Source organism: Neodiprion pinetum, chromosome 5 (assembly GCF_021155775.2).
Source record: "Neodiprion pinetum isolate iyNeoPine1 chromosome 5, iyNeoPine1.2, whole genome shotgun sequence".
In the NCBI taxonomy this organism is placed as follows: Eukaryota; Metazoa; Arthropoda; class Insecta; order Hymenoptera; family Diprionidae; genus Neodiprion; species Neodiprion pinetum.
The window spans coordinates 6,097,151-6,123,736 of NC_060236.1; the positions used below are offsets into that span (position 1 = coordinate 6,097,151).

The 26,586-nt window shown below is 37.9% G+C and overlaps 1 protein-coding gene across 3 annotated transcripts in view; it reads left to right on the forward strand.

Annotated features, from left to right (window-relative positions):
• Positions 1–26,586, forward strand: part of LOC124219306 (alkaline phosphatase) — a 173,009-nt gene that overhangs the window by 86,531 nt on the left and 59,892 nt on the right. The window contains exon 1 of one of the 3 annotated variants that reach the window (XM_046626678.2): positions 4,598–5,833. The exons of the other annotated variants lie outside the window; for them this stretch is intronic. Within the exon in view, the coding sequence (XP_046482634.1) occupies positions 5,755–5,833 (79 nt within the window). The 5' untranslated portion in view covers positions 4,598–5,754. Of the gene's footprint in view, positions 1–4,597; positions 5,834–26,586 lie in introns of those variants that run through there. 3 annotated transcript variants of the gene reach the window in all.

A 26,586-nucleotide genomic window follows, 5' to 3' on the forward strand; every position in this document is an offset into this window, starting at 1 on the left:
GGGATTTCGTCTTCTGCCGCCGCGGTACCACGCGCCTACATTTTCCGAGATCTGACGCGCTAAGCGCGACGTAGATAACCGGCGAAATAGATTCCTTCGGACGCTAAGACCCCTCTTTATATCCGCGTATAAACTCGCACCTACTTCGGTCTCTGTATTTTCGAAATCCGGAAAAAGAATGTTCCCTTGTGCTTCGTCGAAAGCTACGGAGCAACTTGAAATTGCCTAATATAATGTCAATTTGGCAAAGTTTTAAATCCCCTCCCCTGTTTTACTGCCGCGTTTAATAATACACCTGTAATTAATCTTCCGCGTGTCAAATATATATATATATATATATCAGAGCTTGATTATACAACTTGAATATACAATATATGTATATATAATTTATACACGAAGCCCTAAATATTTCATTCCCCCAAGAGCGTTTTCCTCCGTGGCTAACTGGCTGGTTCGCTTCCTCCCTTCGTGATGATGAATTTACTTTTCTCCGTATCAAAAGTTTTCGAACTTGGCTAAACTTCGGAGGTCAAGTTTAATCATCGCTCAAATCGCATCCGTTTTCTCGATAGATATGTATATATATATATGTATATATATATATATATATATTAGGCATTTCACCCCAAACCGACATACGTCTGTCCCTCGCCGTCGACGATTTTATTTATTTTTAAGCACGATGTAGAGGGTACAAAAGAAAAAATAATGTTTCACTGAATTTTAGATTTTTTGAACCACGGGTCTGATTTTTACGGCTCCCAAAAACACGGAAACCCAATTTTCGAATGAACAGCCTCAATTGATTGGATTTAAATTTGTTTCATCCACTCTTCGATAAAAAAACGACAATTTTGAGACGAAGGTAGAAGTGGGCAAGCTTTTGTTTTAGAAGCTACAGGCGAAACGAGTAATTAAAAAATGAGGTGAATCAAATAAAATATAAATTTATATTTTATACGATTTTTCTCACTTTTGTAAAATTTTAATACAACAGAATGATAATAGCAAGGCTTTTCGTTGGGATGTAAAAGAACTGAAGTTGACGGTGCGGAATTTTATCAAACAAATCCCTGTAGCCGGAGAATAATTAAAGACGACAAACTGACTAACGATAAGTAAAAAAAAATTTCACTGAATTCTGGTGCGATCACTGCAGGAAAAATCATTTGCCGTAAAAATCAGCCATAATATATCTAAATAACAGAATAATATACATCGTCTCTATAAACAATTATTTCATTTTCTTTGTTGTAAACTATTGTAATTCGATATTTTTCCCCCCTCACGTTGAGAAGTCTTCTCACATTTACGTTTTAAATTAATTCGGGCTATTTGACTTCGGTCGCAGTATTTTTGATTTCGAATTTGTTGTCAAATACCCGTAAACCATGAAGATGTAATCTTGAAGAATGCACTTTTTTAGCTGATAAATAGCTTTCAGAAAGTCTTAATATATTCGATCGATTCCCTGGATTCCGTTGCGGTCGGGTGTCCACCTTTTTTCTCTCCCCTCCTTCATTTTTTTCCTTTTCTTTTTTCGTAATACCGCAGACATCAGCCGGCCCACGTATTTGTCAGCCGTCAACCCAGCGGAGATCGTAGAGCCGACGGTTGTTCGTCACTATCTAGCGATGGGGAATAAGCCGTTGAAAGGGTTGGGGAAAAAGAGGGACGGAAAAGCGTTGAGGAAAAAGGGCAGGATAATGAAAGAATCAATTTTGTTGGTCGGAAATAACGACTCGTCTTTTATCAAAAGTTGAATATGTACCCAGAAATTTATTGTTGAATACAGCAATCGAAACACACAGAGGGCAAAATAAAAACGCTACGAAGCAGAAGAAAAATATCAACAAGTATATGTAACAAGGCTGAATGTCGCGCAATAATCCCGTGTATGATTAGCGTTTAAACGAGCAACGCAGATCTACAATAGCGGCCATTACATCGTCTGCAGGTATAAAGCCAGACACTCAAGACGAACGACCTGCTCAAATGGGGATCTCATTTGAACGGTTTTCTTCTCGGCGATAAATTCTACCCTACACCTTTGAATTATTGACACAACGGTTATTTCTTGCTTCATTTCGGATCGCATACTGACCCGTTTGAATTTTGAAAACTCCTTTCGAGGTGGAATTTTTCACAATATTTTTGGGACTCGGAGTTCGATCTGTTTCACGTTTAAGAATGGAAAAATATTTTTGGGTTTTTTTTTTTTTGATTGATATTTGTCCTTAAACTCGAAGCAACGCAAATTGTAAACAACGAATCTATCGATCGGGCGAAGAACTGTTCTGTTCTACTTTCGATGAAAGATTTTCGAATCCAGGCTCAATTAATTCAGTCGAAAGAAAATTTTAATTATCGAAATGAATCTACCATCTTTCAAAATTTCTCCAAATCTGTGAGTACCGAAACTTGGAAAATTTTACAACTACCATGCAGGCTCTTGTATTAACCAAAGAAATATACCTGACAGACGGTTAACATATAATAGTAATAAGACTTGTTCGCGGATTCTTTCCAACGATTAAGGGGGTCGTCTAGTGTGTCAGGTCAAAAAAAACGATTTTTTTTTTTTCTATAAAACACATCCAAAACATGTGTAGAAGATGTGAGTAAAAGCATTTTTCGAAATTCAAAGCCGAAAGGGGTCGTCTAGTGTGTTATTTCAAAAAATAGGCGTAACGATTCTCGTATCGACCGCTCAGAGAGACGCTTGAGCGATTTCGCCAAAAAAGCCCGGATTTCAAACAGAGAAGAGAAAACGGCCTTGCGTGAGTTCATTGAAGAAGAGGAAAGTGTACTCTATGGTCCGGGCATAGCAGATTGATGGTAAGACCATTTTTTTTTAAATTTATTACGAATTATATACAATAACTTTCAAACGCGTTTTTCTCGAAACACGATTTTTCCAAATTGCTGCCATAATATCTCAAAAACTGGTTGATCGATTCTGCTCAAATTTATACAGCATGTTCAGCCCATATATAACTACAAGTTAATCTAAAATAATTGAGATTACTTCTTTAGTTTTCTTTTTACCAGCTTAATAGACCCCAAAAAAATGCGAGAAATTTAATTTTTTCTTCAAAAGCGTAAAAAATATATAATTTTTTGGAATTCTGATACCATTTTAGTTCATCGTAGAGCCTGAAGTCTCACAATCAAAATGGCGTTCGGTTTTTTGATTTCAGATAAGCAGAACGGCCGGAATCATGGCAGCAGTGGAGGACTTTTTTTTTCATATGTGTTTCTGTTGCACGGTGTATCTCCGGTTGTGTTTAATATATAAACTTCAAAAAATACACAAAGTTTGTTCAAATGTTAATGAAACTGACATGGAATTTAGAATTTTTTTACTTTAATGGTGTGTCCAAAAAAAATCCCCAAAAAAGCATTTAAAAAAATAGCCTTAACACTAGACGACCCCCTTAAATTCAAAGAGGTATGATTAAAAATGGTTTTTTTTTGCAGAATTATTGGTCTGGAAAACTGAAATTTCAACGATAGTTTATAGAAACTATAATACAGTACAGCTATGCAGCTTGCCGAAATACATATTCAATGTACAATAGCCAGATATGGGAATCCGAAAATTAGTACAAAAACGAACCGAATTGATTATCAATTGCGAAGAGACAAAATGAATTCTACCTATTCTCTCAAAGCCATATACCACGTTCAGCAAAATTTAAAAATCCTTTCAAACTAACCGAAAGAACGGGTTCATCCGTGTAATAATAATCCATTGGATATGTAATGCAAGATAGGTATTGAAAATTTAAACCCGTCTACGTAAGTAAATAATCCACTCGCTGCGGTGCAAGTATATTATTTATACAAACATTAACACGACTCGTAGGTATCACAGTTTATTTTATTTTTTTTTCTTTCAACGAAAGAGGGAAAAAAAAGTGGCCGATTCCCTGACTATCGTGGGTGCCGATCTCCAAATCATAAAATTATACCACAGGGCGCAAATATTTGGAGCAGGGTTGGAATTTCGATTTTAAAAAGTTTCGAAATCGCCTAATTTCGAATTGTTTTTTGGCGAATGTCAGAAAACCAAAAATCGAAATGACCGTAACTCCGAACGTAAAAATATCGTGAATCCAAAACGAAGAAAGATCAAAGTGGTGAAATTTAACCAAATCAAAAATTCGCAGAATTGAAAATCTTGGATCATTTTCAAATTTTCTCACTCTCGCACTTTCGGAACTTTGACTCGTCGGAGTTACGCCCTTCCGGAATATCGAGCATCGTCAGAGTTTGATTTCTTTACTCGTAAGATTCCCCGCCGAAAAATTCGAAATACCACGCTCTCGGAAGTTTTCAAATTCGGAATTTCATCCCCACCCCAAATATTAATCTCCTTTCACAAATCTCCCGTCCTCCCATTCGTAGCATATGACATTTTTTCCGCACGTCCGTCGCCGTTTAGCGAACGCGGCTGTCGCTACACCTCCGTCTTCTCCTCCCCCCCCTGCCCCGTGGTCTTTTCGTCGCACCCACGCGGGCGCCGCGACGCCGATGGGTGGGGATAGGCGAAGCTGCTCGGTCCCGAATCTCCCAGAGTCGCGTAAGCGTCCACACGGCGTCGAGTTATCCGTAGGATCGCTGTTAATCGCCGGGCGGAGGAGAGGAATAGTTTTCTTTTTTTTCTCTCTCTTGTCATTTGAAGTGAAAATTTAAGGTTTTCGTATTACGTACTGTAATAAATCTGACGAAAAAACAGGGTGCCTTAGTGCAGAATGTAATCGTGTTTGAGCGTGTTTCGTAAACGTTGAAGAAATTTTGTGACAGAATAAATAACCTGCGTGTGATTAAATACGCGAATTACGTTTGTCGGTACGTAATAATAAACACGTGATAACGTTTGGTGATTCGTGTTTCGCGCTGTTTGTTTGTTACTTATTTTCATTCTTTTCACAAATCATTAAAGTGAAGTGCGATGGTGAAAAGATTTATAAATTATTTTGTAAAATTGTGACGAGCTGTCGTGAAGGATTTCTTCGCGAGTATTGAATTTTATTTCCTCGTCCTCGTCTGTGACGCAACTTTTAACGGATGATAGTTACGTGGATGTCAAATTTAAATAGTAATTTTTATGAATAAACGGAAAAACAAGAGTAAAACAACGAAACGTTTGTACCAACTTTTGTCAAATGTCGCCGCGTCGTGTGAATAATTAGTTATTTCGTGTCACGTAAGTTTTCCGCGTTCGCAAATGCCTGACGGTATTTGATAATATCATGCAAAGCGTACTCGCGTATTCCTGCGTTTAATAACGAACTACGTACAACACGAGAATAGGGGTTAAATTAACAAGGGTAGATGAGTGGGAAACGAGTTCGTAATGAGTTCGTTGCTGTCGTTAGGGAATGAGGAACTCAATATCGGGACGGTGGTAAATCACCCCTTTGTGGTGACACCGGATAGCTCGTTTGTACGACGACACGTCAAACCTCTGTAGCGAAGCTTGCGGAGAAATCTGGGGTGGTGATCAAACGCCGATAATTCATCGGCCGCAATCGTTACGTGCATCATATACGTGCCGCAGGAAAGTTAGCGGTCGCGTTGTGTCTTTAGTTCGACGAGAAGTGTGTTGCGGGACGAGAAATTAGGCGTGAGATCGAGGAAAAGGAAAGCACCCCTTTGGACAGGAGGAGAAAAGTCTCGACGTTAACGCAGCGGGGTGATGAGGTCAGGCCGGGGAAAAGCGTAGGAGTTGCTCGCTTCGCTTTGGAGATGAGGCCCGGCTCGCTATCGCCCCCGGTTATCACCGTCATCGCGATTTTTACGGCCTTGACCAGCGCCGGCGATCAAGGTGAGAGGTTTGAATTACGTCCGAGAGAGGAGAGAATCGGGTAAACGAGACGGGGGCGCAGAAACGCGAGGGACCAAAAAGTAGACGGGGTAAAATTCCGAAAATTGAATTACAGGTAATAGTTGATAACTTGATGCGATGATGTATCGAATGAATTAAACATATGGGAGAAAAGACGTACCGCTCGAATGTTATTGCAAAAATATATTTTCTATTCCTTTGCGTTATTTGTTTTCTTTGATGACACGGACGATCGTCTAATACAAGAAGATAATCCTAACGAAACTAGCATCCGGTTGACGAATTTCACAAATTCCGAATTTTCAGGAGATTCGGTTCGTTTCAAGGATCGATATTTTCCTCGTTCTGAACTTTGATTATCGACGTTATTCGTTGGTTGTTGAAAGTATCAGCCGCTTTCAATTTTCAATTTCGGAACATTCATTTTTTTGTATCTTTACATTCTGTGCTTTTTTCAATCGGAATGCAGACTGTTCTGATAATTAGTTTTTTTTTTTTTAGATAAAAGAGCGTTTGGTTAAACGAACTTTCGAGAAAACGGTTATCCTACTAGGTTATTTATCCCAAATACCAATTTCGCAACTCTGAACCTTCTTCATTTTAGAATTCGTATATCGAAAGTTTCGTGTTTTCGACCACTCGACTTTTTCGCCTTTCCGGTTTTAGACCCCCACCCAGGTATCCGCCCCGTTTCACGGGGTCTTTTAGGTCCTGGGGCCGACTTTCCGGGACCCGGGGTCCCCGTTTTTCGCGTCGGACCGTGAAACGTTGTTGTACCCAATTGTACAAGCCGACTCCTTCAACGAATGGAATATCACTTACAAGCTGCGTAATAACCGGCCAGCGGTTCGGGCTTGACTTTCACAGTTCGGTCGAAAAGCGCTCGCACCGTTAAAGCTCGCTTTGTTCACCGTGGAGTTATTTCGAAAGCGTTCACCGTGACTCGGATTTCGAGTAAAATTGATAACCGGAGTGTGAAAAGAGTAAAGGTTCCGTAACGATTTTGGCACGAATAATACTCGGTAAGTGGTGCAAGGGTCTTTATTACAAAATGAAAACTTTTCACTCCTGTTCAAGGATTATCCAAAATCTCTCCGAGGGTACTGAATTTCACTTTTCCATTTACAACTCTACAAAATTAACAATTTTACGTATCACGACGTACTAAAAGTTGCTTCTTTCTTTTTTTTTTTTTTTTTTTTTTATTTTTTATCCGACTCGCTCGGTTTCACCGATCGATCTGTGTAATCTCCGTTTCCTCGCTCACTCTTAGAAGAAGAAGCTACATTTGTTATTTGGATATTGTTTCGACTACAGGTCTCTGCAATCGGTACCTGACGGGCAGTTTGGGATTTCACGTGATTAGGGTTGGCGTCTAGGTCACAGCTTTTGACGAGGGTTCAATTCTCAAATGGGTATTATTATTCAACTAAATATGCGTGCGTACAGATACTTGCTTACGCCCAACCGACCATCCCGAACTGCAACAGCTGGGATGAAACTTCACCGGCAAGGAAAAAACAACCAGACACATTTACCCGATTCTTCCCCCCCCCCGTCCCCCATTACACCGGTCGTTTATGCAGGGGTAAAATTTTGCTGCAAATTAACCTCTGCTGGACACCGGAGCAGAAGGCTTTTGTACGTTTTGTATCTACCTAACTTCACATATGTACGTCTAACTTTAATTGAGCTTACTGAGGGGAGAGGTAATCTACTAGAGCAGCGTTGCCTCGGAAGCTACATTTATTGCCTTTCTCTGAAGCCAGGCAGATCCTGAGAGCCGCTCGACGCGCGAACGATTAAAAATTATTTAGATTCGTATTTTACAGCGTAGTTGGAGAAAAGCAAAAAAAAAAACAAAAAAAAAAACTAAAAATTATCGTCTATCTCTTCAATTTAAGTTTCTACTCTCATCTGCATATTTTTTTAGAAAATGTCCAGACGATCGCGGTTGCCGATGTTAAGCGAAGAGAATTATGGAGACATATTTGTCTTCTTAAAGTTTGTTCGTTGAAAATTTGTTATCAAGGCGTTGATAATTATTGGGGTGAAATATCTCGTTTCTCTAGATCCGTAGACATTGACTTTCAGTGTTGAAAAATGAATTTCAAATCTCGACGAAACGTTCTCTCGAAAACTTTATCCAAAGCCGAATGAACTTTTCAAGATCGTGAATTTTGAAGCTTGACTGCAATATGCTTAACTCCGTTATAGTTTTCACGGAGAGTTTAGCTCGAGTTCGTAACTTTGACGAATTTGAAAATTATAGATGAGATCGCATTGAATTTTAATCTCAGATATCTATCTGACAAACAACCATTCCTTGATGCCCTCAATGTTTATTTATTCATTTGTTTAAAAAAAATTCTTTGATAAATTTTGCCAATAAATTATTTACACCCATCTCCCGACTAACTCGTACTCGGAAATTAAAATCACGAGTCGTCCATTGCCTCGGATATTACGTATGAACAGCGTTAGCCCGGAATTTTCGACGCGTGCTTCTACGGAGCAGTTGAGAAATCCCGTTGCGGTTTTATACGGTATATATGGAAGTATGTACATAGAGACCCCACAATCTCTTTCGGGCGACAGATATTCGAGGATCCCGCCTTTGCAGCCCGAGCAAACAGAGCCCGGCGTACTTACCAAAGGGGCAAAGCTTGTTTCTCTCGCGGATTAATTCGAGTTTTCGTTTCTCGGCGCACCGCGTAGCTCCGCTTTTTTGCACTCACGACACGTTTGCAAAATATCCACCGTTTTAACCTGCCTTACAATAAAAAAAAAAAAAAAAAAAACTTCTAAAGGTTCACAACGGAGCTTGCTCAACGGGTTTACGTTTTAAAATTTTTAACGTGATGTATAAACAATGCGTTCATCGTTTTGATGGATTATACGGTATAGGTGCAATAGATGATGAATTGCAAGTGAGACTTGTTGGAATGATGAATAAATGGATCTAGATTTGTGAAATTTTATCAGTCTTCAATGAATTTTAGACCAACGTTTTCCGCGTATCTTTTGTTTTTAGACACATTTTTTTTTTGCGAGGATAAGTAAAGTGAAAAATAATAAATTGACGCGGTGAGTTGAATGAGGGAAAATTGAGAGGAGGTAAATTAGCGCTACGACGTATATGTATAAAGCTATATCATCGTCTCTTGGACAATTTTGAAGTATCATCAAATTTGTACACTTAAGTGACGGTGTTCCATTACGTTTATTGCCGTGCAATATCGGAGAAAATTATACCTGCCTTCCTTCCATACTGAGAGAGAAAGAGAGAAACAAGGAATTAGGGAGAGAGAGAGAGATTGGAGCATGGTCGTTATTTTTGATTGATTACACCGCGTATAAAGTTCTTGCCCTGTTGGAACGATAATAATTTTTGGTGTATGTAACCGGGAAACACGAGAGATAAATCTCGCAACTTCAATGCCGGGGAAACGAGTCAATTTGGAGAAATTGGCCAGTGGAGTAAAACTACATTCTGCAGCTTTGACAAAGTTCGACACTGTCATCATAGCAGATGAAAGACCCCGGAATGCGTTTTCGCCAAATTCTTACACTCGCTTAGGCGCCGTTTAAAAAAGGAACAGACGATTTTTTATAGCAGCTCTCCGTGCTTTTTTCTCGTTTTTATTCCTAGAGTCGCTCCGAAAAATGAATAATTCGCATCGCGGAGAAAACGGTTTTTATTCCAAACCCGTCCGGTCCTCTTTAAATCGCTGATTCGTTACCATTGAACAACAAGTTTTTAACGAGTTCTGAATGGTTTTTTTTTTAAACCTAGTTTTGCTTGGTGAATAACGAAAGAAAAGTGAGGTAAAGAAAAAAAATAATAATAAAAACGGGGACCCTTCGAGTAAATATGTGAAAATATGAAAACAGGCGAACTTGCGAAGAAGTTTGATTTATTACGAAGTTGAAATTGATAAACGTTACTCGAAACGAAATGTTTGATTAAATTCGTTGTTTTAACATTTTCTAACCTTTTTCAAGGAGTCAAGTTATTAGAACACGAGTAAAAAGCTTTGCGTTGCGATACGAATGAATTTCAGAGAATTTCAAATTTTCGAAATAACAATTACTCTTATCAAAACGATAATTTAATTACATCCAGGGATTTCCTTTGCACAATTCTCACAATTTCTCGTCAAGAATCTCGGGGATGACGATGGTTTTCAGTCTCGGTGGTGAATAATACAAACCGCACAGTTAATTGTCATAACATCACTAAATATCGTCGGTAAAATATGCAGCTATCCTCTGAGATCTCTATCCGATATTATTAAATAAATTGAGGAAGTCCTCGTCGAGTTTCCTTGACACAATTTACCCAAGCGTCCCGAATTCCGGCTTACTTACCCACCGATTACCAAAATTTTTCCATACCGTTCCCCACGCTTTATTTTTTTTACGCCGCGCTGCTTACTCGACAAATTCCACTACATGTTACGCATACGTGAGTATATATCGCGCGTGAATTTTGATGAAAATAATTTCGGGACGGGAAGAAACGCGGGACGGTTTCCCGGAGGGATGCCAAATTCCACGTGGACCCTTCCTGCGTAATGGGCCAAGTTATCGGGCGGGATATTCCCGGGGTGACTTGCCCCCGCCACCTTCTTCTTCTTCTTGTTCGTCTCCTCCTTTTCCCTCTTCTTCCACCTCACCGCTTCATCCAGGGCGAACCCTTCTTTCGGCATTGACTACTATCAAGCTTTCTCTCCCGTCAGTGCTTCCCGGTTATTTCAACCCCGGCCGAGGTAGCGAATTTTATCATCCCCTACCTCTCGCGCCTCCGGGAGCTTAGAGACGGAAGAAAACGGGGAGACGGAGGAGAGAAAACATGCGTATAAATTCATTACCACTGCGAACACGCGCTCCTCGTTCGTTTGATACTCTTACACTTCATTTGTATTGCTTATACAACACGGCTTACGCCGCGAATTTAATCGGATGACTTCCACCTCTTTTATCGTCATTATTTTCACTCTGATGGAAAAAACGAGGCTTGATCCGGGGGCTAGGTTGCAACGAAAAAGGATTGTCTTGGAAAAATATCGTTTCACGTTATTCGAAATTCGTCATACTGTGGACGATTTATAAATAATTTACATTCACTTATGTAATTAACCGTGATTAATGCAAGAAAATGTAAACATAAAAAGAAACTGTGGACGAATGCAATATTTCCAGAGTTAGCAACAACAGCTTTATTCTGTATTTTCAAACGCGGTTTTCAATTTCTTTTGATACTCTCGGATTTTAACTCGATTGACCTGATGAAACCTTTAAACAGGGTTACGTGCAGACTGAGGTGAAACGTAATAGTTTTGAAGTAAAGCTTTTTCTTGCTCCTGTTCTCATTTTTATTTAGTCCCTTGTTTTTTTTTTCTCCTTTTTTTTAACACTTTCGAGGCATTTGCGTACGCGGTTTGCGAAAATCGCCTAGGGTGGTAGATCGCTAGTTTTCGGAGTCTCTTTGATGTTTTGCAAGCTCGATATATTCGATTTGATCCGAGTTTGTTCGAGAAACTAAACCTAATGCCCATTTCAAACACAATATTGTTTTATCTCCGGGGGAATTTCTCGCAATTTACCTGGGCCCCATGCTTCGAAACCACTATTAACCCTTTGTCTGTCATTTTAGCATATTTGCTAGAATGACGAAACAATTTTTTTCGAATATCGTTATCAATCAATTTAAAAACCCTGAAATAATTTTCAAAATAGTAACGCACTCTAAAGAAAGGTTTTACCGAATTATTTTATTTGAAAAACTTTTCATTTAGGCGTGAAAATTGGAAAATTCTATTTTTAAAAAGTGAAAAATTTGAAGCGGCTGAGAAAAATGATTCTCTTCAACGGGAAAGAAGCTTGCCCGTTAGAGAGTTAATATTCCATTTTTCCTTCGTGTCTTTTTTTCCCCTCATTATGATTTCAGCACTTTTTGAACACGCTGCGAAAAGTTCTTCACGTAAAATAAATCACAGACGATTCAATTCACTGAGAATATTTTTCACGATCCAGCGAAGAAGGAAATCAATGTAGTTATTTTTATGTCCACATTTGTTCACAATCTAAAATTTTCTCTTCAATGAATTCCGATTGGAACAATTCTTCTCATTTCCTTAAGAAAAATACCTTTTTTCTGTAACGGAAGAAATGTATCTTCACGTAGAAAATTAATAGTATTCCAAACGTTATATAATAATAATAATATGACAAAAGTAGCTCAGTCTCAGCTTGTTGTGAACAGTTTATTTTCATTGTAGCAATTCAGCTACTTATTATAAACATCTACGGGAAACGGAACTCAGAGAAGTTGAAGAAAATTCTTCCCTCGCCTTTGACTAATTGTATTATATTTAACATTGTCAATTAACGTTGCACGTCGACAATTATTATACAAATTGCACGGAGATGGAACTTTCTGCGTTATGCCACTTCAAAATTGAATCGTATAATAATATTGTAAATAAAATACCTGTGTACATGTACAATTTCGGTATGTAAATTGGTGTAAGAACAGGAAACGCGTTTCGGTGCAAATAACTTTTCACTCCGGTTGAGCCATTCCACGCCAATTCTTTCTTCTTCGCGTGGGGAGAAGATAGAAAAGCTATACATATACTCGCCGCTACCCAGCGAAGATATTATACTTGAAGAAGCTGGCGTCAACCAAAAGTCTCGGAAGTTTAAAAGTTGAAAAAGAAATTGCGATGTTATACTTTATACATTCCTGCTGCCGAGTTTGAGAAATTTTACGTTGCGAAAGAGGTAATTTTTTTTCTTTTTCATCTTGTTTCGTACCAATAACCCACGATTGGCTTGCGAACCTTATATATATATATAAATTTATGAAATCGGCTCTCGCATCAGTTTGCAATCGTTAATATTCATCATTTTTATTCCATCTTTTTCCACTCACTCAACTCCGACCGCCTCTCTCTTGTTCGAATTGAAACTCCAAGCGTTGTCTGACCAATTTTTATTTTGTGAAATACCAAGCCGTATCTCTTGAGCTTTGCATTTAAGTGACTGATTTGGGTCTGACAGTGAGAAAGCATTACAAACAAGTAAAAGAAAATAACAAAAGGAAATTCAAAAATTCACAACACTTATCTGTATTACGTATACGGTGAGCTGAGGTACACGGTATCTATGTATAAAATTATATTTCTGCACGCGATATACATTCCGTTCTGACTTTGACAAATTGCTTTCACATCGACGCATGAAGATAAAAAGCGACCGCAGCTCTTGAATAATTTTTCCCACGGCATGGCACTTTGAGTTTAATTAAATTGAAATTGCAAAATTGTCGGTAAGAATTATAGTCGGATTAAGCGGAGATAAATGAATGGAAAATTCTTTCGTTATACTTCTAATCTGCGAATCATTTAATTTGAAATTGAATCGCAAAATAAATGACGCTGTTCTTACACTCGCTGATTGCAAAGTTGTTCTTTTTTTCTTTTTTTTTTCTTTTTTCTTTTTTCTCGCAAGCCTGTTGATTCGGAATCTGTAATTTGATCTAGATAATTATATTTTCTATTCGTCATTTCTGTAATATAGCAAATTGGAGTGAATCTGTAGATGTCTGTAGTCACTGTAGATATTTGATTGGTTCAGCAGCCGCAGACCTTGCAGAATATCTTCACTGATACGGACGTCCATTCGAGCGTGAAAAAATAAATGTCATTGATTTTCCACGGCAAGAAACACGGTGAAATTACTACGCAAATGAAAATCGTGGGAACAACGTTTCTGTATCAGTAACGGAAGTGATTGGCGAAAAATGACTGCGTAAATCGCAATGTAAAATTTATGAACGCGAATTGTTTCGCTATCTCAGCGAATTTTGTGATTTTTTTTTTGTAATAATTCCTCTTAGTTAGGAGACACGTCAATAAAATTACAAACATTTGTTGAAAACGTAGAATTTCGAATAATAATAATGTTTGTTGAACCGAGCGTCTTGGATTATATTTCTAACATATTTCAAAAACCTTTTTTAAACGCAATTTTCATCTGACGGGCTTGCACAAATTCCGCAGCAGCATAAAAAATAGAAGCTTCTATGGAATGCGATTCAATTAGTAACTCAATTTTATTAGCATCTATTAAGTGCAATTAATGATGATATTGTTCGTTTGGCAAAAAACTTCGAAATGCGTTGTACGTCGAAATTAAATTAGCGCTATTGAAGTAGAGTATGCAGCCGGCAATATAAACAACAATTTTTATTACTGTGTTCTATGACGATGATCGTTAATTATACGCAATGAAATATTGGAAGAATCCTCTCTGTGAGCTTATTGGAATTCGTATAATTCAGAACTGTATCGAATACGGTCGGAATTTAAAACCTGTAGTACCAAAAAAAAAAAGGCAAGTGTCCTTCAAATAAATTTGAGCACATAGATCTGTCTTTTCTCTACGTCGCTTTGCTTTTCTTGACGCAAAAGAGAAAACGTGGTTATATAACTGCAGAAATCCGGCCATTTTTTTTACTATTCAAAGCTGAGTTAACCTAATTGTAATTTAAGTCAGGTCAAAATTAGAGAAGAAAAACCGATTGAGACGCGAAATCTGATCTCGAGCATTGATTATTTCCTTAATTAAATTCAAAACCAATATGCTTATTAGACTGGATCAAAAAAATCGACTATTTTTTTTTCAAAATCCCCTCCGAAATACTTTCGAGGGGTCGAAAAAAGATGCCTGTCAAAAGCGGAGCTGTTAATATTAATATTTAGAGGTCGCTCATCGCGGATTTCTATTTTCCGTTTAAATAGCACAGGAAATTTTTTCTTTAGAATTTTATAGCTCACAAGTCAATAAACAAATTCAAATGACTCGTACATATTTTTACATGCGTATAGCTTCGTTAAACTTGACAAATTAAAAATTTTTAACCGACTTCGTTCCTCATAGAAAATCTCAAACTAGGAAATTTTTTAAAAAAGTTTAATGACATTTAGTAATAAGTTTTAACATTTTGCCATAACGTAAAAAAAAAAAAAAAATAGTTTACTTCACTATAAATTGAACTTTGAGCTTGAATAACTTTGGAAGGAGTCCATTTATCAAAAAATGATAGGATACATTTTTTGTAGAGTGTTAAATTTCCTACAAAAATACGTATGAGTAATTTGGATTTGTTCATTGGTTTGCGAGCTACAAAATTCTAAAGAAAAAAAAAAAATTCGTATAGCAATTAGATGGAAAATATAAATCCGCGATGAGCGCCGATTTCTTCGAACCAGTCTAATATTAATATATATGTATATTATATGTATAGGTACATGCAGAGAATGTCATCTACATGCTAAAACAGAGGTACATACACGTACATTAGTACATACTGTATTTATACGAAGACCTTGTGTATGTATTTATGCGCATATATATACATACAAGATAGTCTGACGAGAAGGCTTTAAAATTTCGGTTTCAAAGTTGGGAAGAACCAAATCCCGTCATTCGGAACGTTTCCTCATCCGCTTCCTTTCCTTTCTCTTTTTCTCCTCATTTCTTTCATTCCGTATATATACACGTACACTTGTATATTTTCTTTTATTCTAATTTCTTAACCGTCTCACCGCTTCTCGGGTAAATAAATGTCTTTCGAGACAATTTCGAGTCCTTTATACCTATATGTATACATATATATCGTATGCACGCTCGGGTTCTTCTTCTTCTCGCCCGTTTTCCCCATAGGTATTATACTCGAGGTTTGTTCGTTACTCCCTACTTCCGCACCCGCAGAAAAGTTTGACGATGAACTTTGCGTCTTCGTCGCCATACCAATTTGCATCCCTTACTTACCTATACGCACATTCATACACGTTCTATTTCAAGCATCTGTACATCGTATATATGTATGAATTACTTTTTGGGGAGCTGCGTTGGGGATAAAAGGAGAGTAGTTATACCCTCCAAGCTGTGTATCTTGAAACGAGAGAGAGAATATCCGATGTCGCGACCCCTGCAGACTTTTCCACACCAGTCCATTTATGAAGAGAGCCGTCTTCATTGGCCTGTGGATCTGTGTGTTTGCGTGTGTTTCGATACGCGTGCAGGATCGCAGAAGAACTCATCAAGAATATCAGATGTGTACCTTCGACCCGTGTCGCACGCGAAATGGCGCCCCGAAACGTATAAAAATATCGCTCTTTGCGTGGGGGGGAAAAATGTGTAACGATCGATCCGAAATACAGGCCTGCAAGTTACGATAAAAGCGCGAAGATAAGCTGCTACGCAGATATCTGTATTATGCTCGACTTTACCATCAGCGATGAAAAAATTTATCAAGAAAAAAGAAAGGAAAAAAATAAAGAAATATCCAGAAGAACTTGTCCGTGTAGAAAGTGTGCTTTGTTCCTTTATATTCTTCAAATTTTTCACAATTATCGAGAGATCAGCGGAGCAATTTCGATTCTGTATAAAATTTTACACAGCGTTTTGGAAAAGCTTAGAATCTCAAGTAACGAATTACACACTAATTAATCGTTCAATATTCCTTCATATGATTATTGTACTAAAATCGAAACTCAGTGTATTCAATAGTAATATTCTATAACCTTACCGATGCCGAGAATTGCTCGAGTCACGTTTTCGCTTTGTGTCCCTCGTTTCTCTACCTTGCATTTCACTCCATACTCAAAGCCCACCGTACCTGCCCTTGTCCTATAGATAACTACACGATTCCACGTTCGCGGAGAAATGGTCAAAGTTTGACCGCAAGGTGTCCGCGGCGAGGCCAAAAGGGAGCTAATTGAACCTCGGTCGAGCAGTAAAGTTTCGGTATATCAAAGACTGACTTTTTCGTCCCGTATTTATCTTCACTCGTTGAATCGTCGGAACTGGTTATAGATGGAAATTCTTGTAAAAATAAATTTTCCATGAATTTAACCGCCAATGAGCAATCAAATCTGACAAGCTAATTACCACCGTCACGACAATATTATAGTCGTCAAATTTCCATCAGTCTAAAGACAATATTGCGTATGGTTTCGGATACAAAGTGTAACATTTTTCAAGGAGAATTAGAACCAGATTTTTAAGGTTATTATTTATGCGATTCAATTCGAATGGGAAAAATTCGAGGATCTCAACTGTCGTATATATTCGTGCTATGCGTAATTTTCGTACCTCGGCAGTTTCTTCGACGAACTCTACTTCTGTAATACATTACATCTATATTCTATGCACAATTTACATGAACGTGTATATTTTTTTTCGGACAAACGTAGCCGAACTTCGGCGGTCCGACTGCGATTCGACAATCGCAGAAGGACCCTCGTGACCCTCGTGACATTGTGGCGTTGGAAAAAAGACGTGTAAAAAGAAAAGCAAAGAATCGAGTCATTCGAAATAATGGAATATGACCAAAGCGATAGGGGAAAAGTCTGCGGCAACTTCATATACGTACATATATATATATATATATATATATATATGTACAAATATATTGTTGACTTATCAGTTGTCCGAACAGAGATTTGATTCCATTCTTCAGGCGATCGGGAATCGTTCGTAACCTAATGTTTTGAGTGCTTGTATAGGTATACAGTGGAAATGAATATCCGTTAAATTTCCTTTCTGGTTTTCTCTCGAAGTGCGCGCGGTATTCCTGCCGACACGATCAATCGATTCCCTGTCACTTTTCTACCGACTTCCATCAAACAATGTCGCCTACAAAATAATAATAATAATAATAATAATAATGATAAAAAAAAAAAAAAAAAAAAACCACACAGCGCCGGCTAGACTAGCTGAGGCTATAAAACGGGCAGGAAATTGACAACCTCGACTCCCCTTGCAGTAAAAGATTTTCAATTATACCAACGGCATGTTCATATTCCATGAGGTATTACAATATTGTCTACTCCCTGAGTCTGTCGACATATACGAAAGTATTTTCATCGAGTCTCCCCGAGAAGCGTATATTGTGACTTTCCTAAAACGTACGTTTCACACGCTACTTGAAAAGTGCCACGTTTTGTTAGGTGTAAAATTTTTACCGTCAACGTTAAAACACGGTAGGAAACTTGATTTTTCGTAATCGTTATCGCATTCAAGTCAACTCTACGAATTTTGAATGCAGAAAAATACTTCTGCTATTACGTGGAACGAAATTGTTTTCCTTCAAAGAAAAATTTAATAATACTACGAAGAAAAGTATTACTAATAGCAGTTTATTAGACGTTTGAAAATTGTGAAATTATCGTGAAGAAAAAAACGGAGGAATATTTGGCGAATCGTGTTGATTGAAAAGAAATGAAGACTGGGTTCGATTTTCAAACTGAAAAATGTAAAACTAGGGTATAATATTGTATACAATTTGGAATGAAAAAAACATTACGTCAGTTTTGAAACGTATGAAAATAATATCGAATAATACGGTCCTCGCGTACGTACGCTTTGAGTTTTCAGTATATACTTACGCATAAATACATATAAATATATAAATTGTACGAAATATATAGCTATTTATGTAGAAAATAAGAAGCGTGGCATCCGTTAAATAATATATTACATTTCGCCAAAGGTTCCTGGAAAATTTGGCTATGTAAAGGGATGTTTCGCATCTTTTGATATTTGCCCTAATTTATGAGGCAAGATAAATTACGTGCCTAGTCTTTCTCGTCCGCAAGCCCGCCTCGCCTTACCTTCCAACCCTTAACCCTCTTTTCCTCCCTTTTGCCGAATTACTTGTACCGTCATTTTGCATAAGAAACCGCTAACAAACTGGAGGGAAATGTATTCAGAGGCGTATCCTACTCCTGTCCCGTGAGCGTAAAACTCAAGCGTGTGTTTTCTCCTTGGGAAAAGTTGAGGGCACCGTCGCGTCGTCGGGTTATCTTGGAGAGTCCTGAGCCTTCGGCTATCCGTTACACTTCCGTATCTTATTACATAGACCCTAGAAATTTCAGCTCTACTTGTGCGAAAAGCCACGGAATTGAGTAATCGGCAAGGCCGATCTGCGCGCCGATGATAAAATTATACAAAACTGACGGGGTCGGGAGAAAAACACGAAAATTTTTCTTTCTACTTCTAGCTCGTCTAATGGCTGTGATAAAATTTACTACACATTTTTTATTTTTATCTTTATCGAAAATTATCAACCTTTCGCCAGTCTCGATAACCGTTTATCGATTTTTATGATATTGCATAATTCTTGTACGACGCGATATTCTGTGAAAAATATTTTCAAAGATTCAAGTACATTGGACGCTTTGGAAAAAAAAAATGGACTATTTTTTGTCTTGTTTCAAGTCGAAAATCATGTTTGAAATGGCGGAAAAAAGATACCGTCCGAGTTTCAGCTCTTGATATTAAATTTTAGCGGTGCCTCGTCGCGATTTTTTATTTCCATTTCAATGACATTGGAATTTTTTTTTACACTTTGGAACTTTACAACCCGTCAACGCATTAGTGTACCGATAAGGCTGGAACGTATTTTTGTAGAGAATCGAACGCTCTGTAAAAAACGTCTGCTATCATTTTATGATAAATCTACTCTTTCAAACATTATATAAGGTCCTTTGTTGACCTTCAACGTAAGACAACTTTTTAAAGAGTAGATTTATCACAAAATGATGGCAGACCTTTTTTGCAGAGCATTCGAATCCCTACAAAAATACGTTTTAACCTTATCGGTACACTTAATGCGTCGACGAGTTGTAAGTATTCAAAGTTTAAACAAAAATGTTCCCATGTTATTTAAATGGTAAATAGAAAACGGCGTTAAGGTATCTCGAAATAATAATATTAAGAGCCGCAACTTGGACAGCATCATTTTTAACATCACTGGAAACAATATTTTTTGCTTCAATTTTGAAAAAAAAAACCAGACGATTTTTTTCATAAAGTCTAACGTACAATGATTGAGGTAATAAAATATCGCGTAACCAATTCTGCATGCCGAATTTGTTGCGAATCCTAAACAAACCCAAAATCCTAACCTAACCTAAGGTTAGATATGATGGTAGATTTTTAAAAAGTGTAGGTATAATTTTGACAACGTTTTTTTTATTTTATCGTACGCGCGGCCAATGCTTGCAAAAGTTGGAAACGGACGCGACGGCGTCAGCTTGAGAGCCATTCGACAATTTTCACTTGTTGTTACCCGCACCAATTTTCAACGCGTTTAATATCGGTCCCCAAGTTTATGGTGCGGTGGGCGGCCTCGCTTTACTCTTATGATGCGAAACCAAGTTCAGATAGGTGTGGCACATGTGCGTTGTACGCGTGGTGAATTATATTTCCCTCCGGAATTGAGCCGGAATTTTTTTATTTTTTACTTTTTTACTTTCGGACGCTTGATATTACTGCGAAGCTTTTATACAGTCGGACGGATTTCTTGGGATTTTAACGACCTTCGCAACGTCGTTGTAACGCGTCATTCTCTCGTCTCTGGGGGACCGTCAAAACTGGGAAAACCTTCGTCTCTGGAAAATCAGGTTTTCTTTTTCCGTCGTTGATTCTTTTCATCGAAACTCCAATCCGGCCAAAATGGTCGAATGAAATGAACCGACTCTCTTCTCTCTTTCTCTCTCTCTCTCTCTCTCTCCTTCTTCGTTCCTAAGCCGTCGTGTATTCTCCACTATAATCAGATATCTTCTCTTTCGTTCTTCTTTTCATCCCTCCCTTTATACTCATCCAAAAACTGATCTCGATCTCATGGAACGCGGAGCTACTTCCCTTGCACGTTTCCTGACAAATTTGTCAACGCTTTTTAGACACGTGTTACATTCTTAACGTCGAGCAAGAAATTGCCACGTCTTCTTGAATTGCATTTTCCAACATGTTTCGACGAATATACGATGTATTATTATGCGCTTACATCGATTCGTACTATAGTTTTGTAGATTTTGCAAGACTCAGTCGTGATAAGGATGTTTCCCCATTTTTTACTGCAAAATTCAATCGAAAATATATATTAAATATTTTATATACATATATATATATATTTTTTTTTTCTTCAATCGATTACACATTACAATATTTGGCCAGTATCTAGTTGCTAAAAGGATTTTTTCTGCACGAATCTAGAAAATTTTACTGCTCGTTGTCAGAGTTTGAATTTTGATTTGTAACGTTTTTAGCCCATTCCTTCTAAGAGTTTCAACTAATTTGTAGTCTTTAATATATTTGCTCAGACAGTTATGTACTTATCGTACAAGTTTCTGGAATCCATCTTTCCTAAATTACTGTTTACGTTTCGTCTGCTAATATCGAAATAATTTTCTCAAGTGTTAGTTTTACACGAAAATTTCTGGTAATGGAAGTAAAACAAAATTTTACGGAAACGTCCGAGTGCAAATATTTTTCCATTAGCGAATCGGTAAATTTTCCTTTTTTTCAATGCTTGTTATTGTACAGTTAGAGAAAAGAGTGCGCGAATCGAGTAGTATTATTTCTCTGCAAATCCAAAGCAAAGTGATTGTCGGTAAATAACAATATACGTGAGCAGATATTGAAAATTGTAGTTGTATGAAAACCAGTATATACACTATGAAGTTTTAAGATGAAAAAAAATGTACCTGAACAGTCAGTTTCGAAAGAAAAACACATTTTGTCGATAGATGAGCATTTTAAGCTCGGTAGAAGATCGAGCTCATTCGATTTTTCGTTTTTGTACATTTTTTTTATTTTTTCATTTACGAAGTACTGTGAGGAAAAAAACTTACTTTATTGCTTGCATCAATGAAAATATCAATTTACGTCGCAAAGAAGACACACGCTTTTATAATATTAAGTATCCAGTTGATGTTTCAGACGTGTATCTGACGACTTTTTTTTATTATTAATTCGTCTTACAAAATAGTTACAAGTTAGGATGAGCTTTTAATTTAGGAAAATAATATTCCCGTTCGATATATATACATATCGTAAAATTACGGATTGCGATCTTTGGGTTAGATACAAATTTCAAAAAAGCAAAAATAAATGAAATACTAAAACTTGTTTATTCATAAATTTAAATTAATTTTAAAAAAATTAACAATCAAATGAGCACGATCTTCTACTGAACATGAAACGCTCATTTCTTGACAGAATTTGTTTCCACCCTGACATATACACTTAGTAAATTCAGGTACAATTTCATCTCTGTAGATATCCGGATGTGTCTCAATTTCCATAACAGTTGAAGCGCGTAGGGAAAACAATCAAGCTCCAATCAAAGCGAAAATCTTAAAAGTAGCTGGCAAGGAGGAGGAGGATGAGGAGGGAGAGGCAGGATCAGGCCTGGAGATGAAATCCTCAAAAGAAAGAATATGAGAAAAAGGGAGAGTGCGAGGAAGGGACGAAAAAATCAGGAAAAAGTTTAACACGAAAAAAGTAAATTGTATTTTCATTCTTCTCTCCCACGTACTGCTGAATATGAAACCGAGTAGGCGGACCTAGTTTTTGTTTAAGAAAAGAAAAGAGAGAAAAAAAAAAAACACGTTTTCCACTTCCATGGAAAATAATAATTTTCTGATCCGTGCAACCGGAACTCGGATATTCGCCGAACCGATGGCAAGAGTTCGGCCCGTTTGGGTTACAGAAACACGTGTGCACGTGACTCGAAATTTCGGTTTCAAGATATATTAGGCTCTGTGGTACATGTAGTAGTATTATATGTATATATACACAGGGTGACACCAGGGTGTACTGATCAAATTGGGTTGTGGCTTGCGAGAGGACGTTGAATCCAATCTCGAACTCGGTACAGGTCCAGATGCCTCCCCCACCCCGTCATTCCCATTTTCCTCCCCCGTACCACTAAAGGATAAAGTACCTGGATAACGCAATTATCCTTATCAAAAGGGGAGGGGCGCTGATCGTTTCTCCCAGCCTCTCGAAATATCCACATTTCTCTCCCTGTCATTTTTATCGGTATCTCTTGTTCTTTCAAATTGCCAAGGTGTTCGGTTTTTTAATTTTTATTTTCTTCTCTTTTCACTTATTCAACTTTCGATGAAGCGTGAGAGACGATATGTTACTTTATACGGTAAATAAATATGAATTATTGGATTTGTGACTCTCCTAGGCTTTGTACGAGAGCTTTTTTGTGGACAGTAAGATTTAGATTCCTTAATTGCTTGTGGAAAAATATTAGAACTCAATATTTTTAATGCGTAATAATATCGTAAAACATTGTCGTAGTACATTACGCTATAGCGGGAGATGATAATTTATTTGTAAATTGTATTTTAATTGTTTATCGCACGTGATGCGCAAGTTGATAACATTGTGGGAATAGAAAATGAGGGGGAATGGATGGAAAATGAAATTATTTTATCACGGTGATTCATAACTGTCAATGATGAATGCAGTACGATTTTAATCGAAAACCGTGTTCGCGGTTTAAAATAACCGAAATTCGCTCGCTACACGCGCGCAGTCAGGCAGCGGAAAGAATCGTGTTGCGCGTACGGTAAAATTTAAAATATACATACCCTGGGGGGGTAAATTAATTATTTTCGAAATGAGACTTGTCAGGTTTTTTAATATGTTCACAGGCGTTCGGTGCAAGCGACGCGGCCTGCACGTGGCAAAGTTTTTATTAAAGAACGTCGAAAGCCGGACGGAGTTTCAATTTGCAGCTAATATTATGCCTGGCGTGAACCTGCTCCATGCGGTATTAACACCGAGGTTATATACATAAGTATACGTACAACGTGTGTACGTACATACGTACCTACGTATAAGCGACACGTACCCCGAGCACGATTTTCATTTCACACCATTTCTTTATTTTACTTCACTTTTCACACTTTTCGCTAACGAAATAACAAGGCTTATTAAAAAGTTTGGCAAACTAAGTAGGTACGTACGTGGCTTTCGAAGGAATGCGCCAGGCGCAAGCTCGATTTATGCCCTTGCTCGTTGACGGCTGCGAACACAAACCCTGTATTTGTTTCCACCGATATTTCACTCCTTACTCATGGAAAACCTACTGAAATTACGAGCAAAGGCTTGAATATCGATGCTTAGTTTTATGTTGCTTCAAAATTGTTAGAAATACAGTAGATTTGTTCGATTTTACTCTATGATGGTTCATTTTAATTAGAAGAATATTTTTGAATCGAATATTCAACGATGCTAACAAGGAAAGTGTTTCGGTGAATGAAATCAACCAGCGTAGAATGAAAACGAACGGATCTACTTTTACAGACTTTTAACAAATTTGAAGAGATTCTAAACGGAGGATCGATTTTTAAGATTCTGCTTATAGTTTCAGTATTTTCTATTTTTGCATATGTATATTATAAGGGATCTTCGTAGCTCACTTTCTATAATTGTTTGACAAATACCCAATTTAAAATTAATATTTGTCAACGATTGCTGGTCAACTAAACCCCTCAAATCTACGGTATAAAAATACTAGCAATCTAATTCTTAATCGAAGCGACATTTTTATTTTCGTTCATAATTTTTCCTCGGCGCAACTGGAGAGCTGGGCTTTCAGACGTCGCGTCGCAAAACTCCGTCTCAGAGGTGGCTGATTTCACGTTATTGCGCACTTTCGCCGTAACGTGCGACATTTGTCGCGACAAAAGCAGCCCCCCTTAATTCTGACAAAAAGCAACGTTAATTTCGCCAAAGTTGTCTTGTCCGCGTGGTATCTTAACAATGGGCCGGGCGATACACGCCAGCTTTTGCAACACCATTAGGCCTTTCCACTCACATCGCCCATCTCGTGACTGCCTTGGGGGCCGCTCTCTAACTTCGTAATTCTAATTTCTCGTGTACGCCTGCATGCAAAGAGTATAAGCTATACACCTACCGTGAGCGAATCTGCAAACCGCGGTTCTTTCTCACTTTGCTAATTTCCCATTAGTGGAAGATGGATTAAAGTCGCACAAGACGTACAGTCGTGGTACCAAAAATTTGTTGGCACCTGTAAAAGCATTATACAAAAGTTTTGAGCTAATCGATTCGAATTTAGATTAAAGAAACGTCTCTTTGTGATCCGTAGAGAAAAGAAAAATTTTAAACGCTAAATTGCAACTGCAATCACGTTTTTTTTACTTATAACTTCAGGAAATCGTGTTGTTTTCTTGGTTGGTTTTTTTTTTTTTTTTTTTTTCTCCACTAGAAAAACCACCGATTTTATTGAAAAGTAACCTCATTTTGTTCACTGTATAGAACAAATTTTTTTCTCAAGTTTATGGGACGGTAAAAAACATTTGACGCAACGTTGAACAATCGTTATAAGTTAGTTTTTATTCAGCACAAAATAATACACTACAGTCATCATTTTTATTTGCGAATGAAACGAGTTATTATTCATCAGATTTAGTCAAACAGTAGGAATTTTTTCGATTCAAAAATGGTAGAGTAACGTCATTTTTCTGATATTGACGATACGATGAACTGTTGAAAGTTAAAATTGCCTTTATTACGTACCAGATTTTTTTAGTCATTATAACTGGAATAGTTCGAACGAAACTTTTTGAATCTTCATTTCATCACGTCCTCTCTCAAGAATTTTATAACGTATGACAATTCGTCGACGTCATTCGTCGACATATCGAAGGACGGAGTTCATTTATTTTCATGCTCTCCAGAAAGAAATTACAACATTCTACCCCTTTGAAAATTGAAACGCGCGGGGTAAGAATCAGGTCAGAATCGAAGATCGAGAATGATAAAAGCTCGGAACTCGTGCAAGCGGCGTAACATTATACACGACTTTATACCCTACACATCCCGGAACTGCCATCAGCGTTATTGGATTTTCCAAGCTCCGCAGAGCGTATGAGAACTACTTCCGGTCTAACCAACTGAGAAATGAAAACAGTCCCGGGCGTTGCCCGCGGGTGGTCGGATCAGCCATTTTGAATTACTTGTCCTGGAGCATCCCTTGCTTGACCCTTTGCTCCCTCCCTCCCTCCCTCCCTCCCTCCCTCCATCTCCGTCGCACGTTACACCGATAATACCTCCGGTAGGTACGGAATTGTCGCCACAATATTCCGCGTACGCTGCATTGTTCTTGTTCTTATAGACGTAGGGAAGGGAATTTCGTCCCTCGGCTATTTCCGCGTCGCGTCTTCGAGGCAGGAGGTACGTATCTCTCGGACCCCGGACCACTAAGTGGGATTAATAGAACTGCCCGAGGTCCTTGCCCGCTTGGACGCTCGGATCCTGCGACAATTCAACCGACTCCTTTATCCGGCCACAGGATTCTGCTCCGTAGGGAGTGCTAATTCCAGCATCGAATCGCTCCTCGGATGTTCGTTCGAGCTTTTTTTAAGCTCGTAGTTCAGAGGGGAGCTGTCATGGGTCGGGGATAAAAATTTTGAGCGATCGGAACATTGAAATTTATTTTTTTTTCGTTTTGAAATTTCTCCCTTGTTACTTTTATTTGGGACGGGGTTGAGGTGACGGATTTGAAAAGATCCGAGTGCGAATAATTAGGAATTATTTCGTGGCGAAACTTAAAGTAAGGAAGTCAAACTTGAAGAGACAAGAAAGCTATTCGAAGCAAGATTCTAAAAATTCAAGTTACGGTAAGAAAGTTCCAAAAAAATAAAGTTTCGATAGAGTAAAATTTCGAATATTAAAATATACCCCTACAGCATAGTTTACTCAACGAGTAGTTGTAAGAAATCAGAAAAACCGAAAATCGGAACGACCAGGATTCCGAACGTAAAAATATCGAAAATACAAAACAATGATAGATCAAAGTGGTGAAATTTCACTAAGGCAGAAATTCA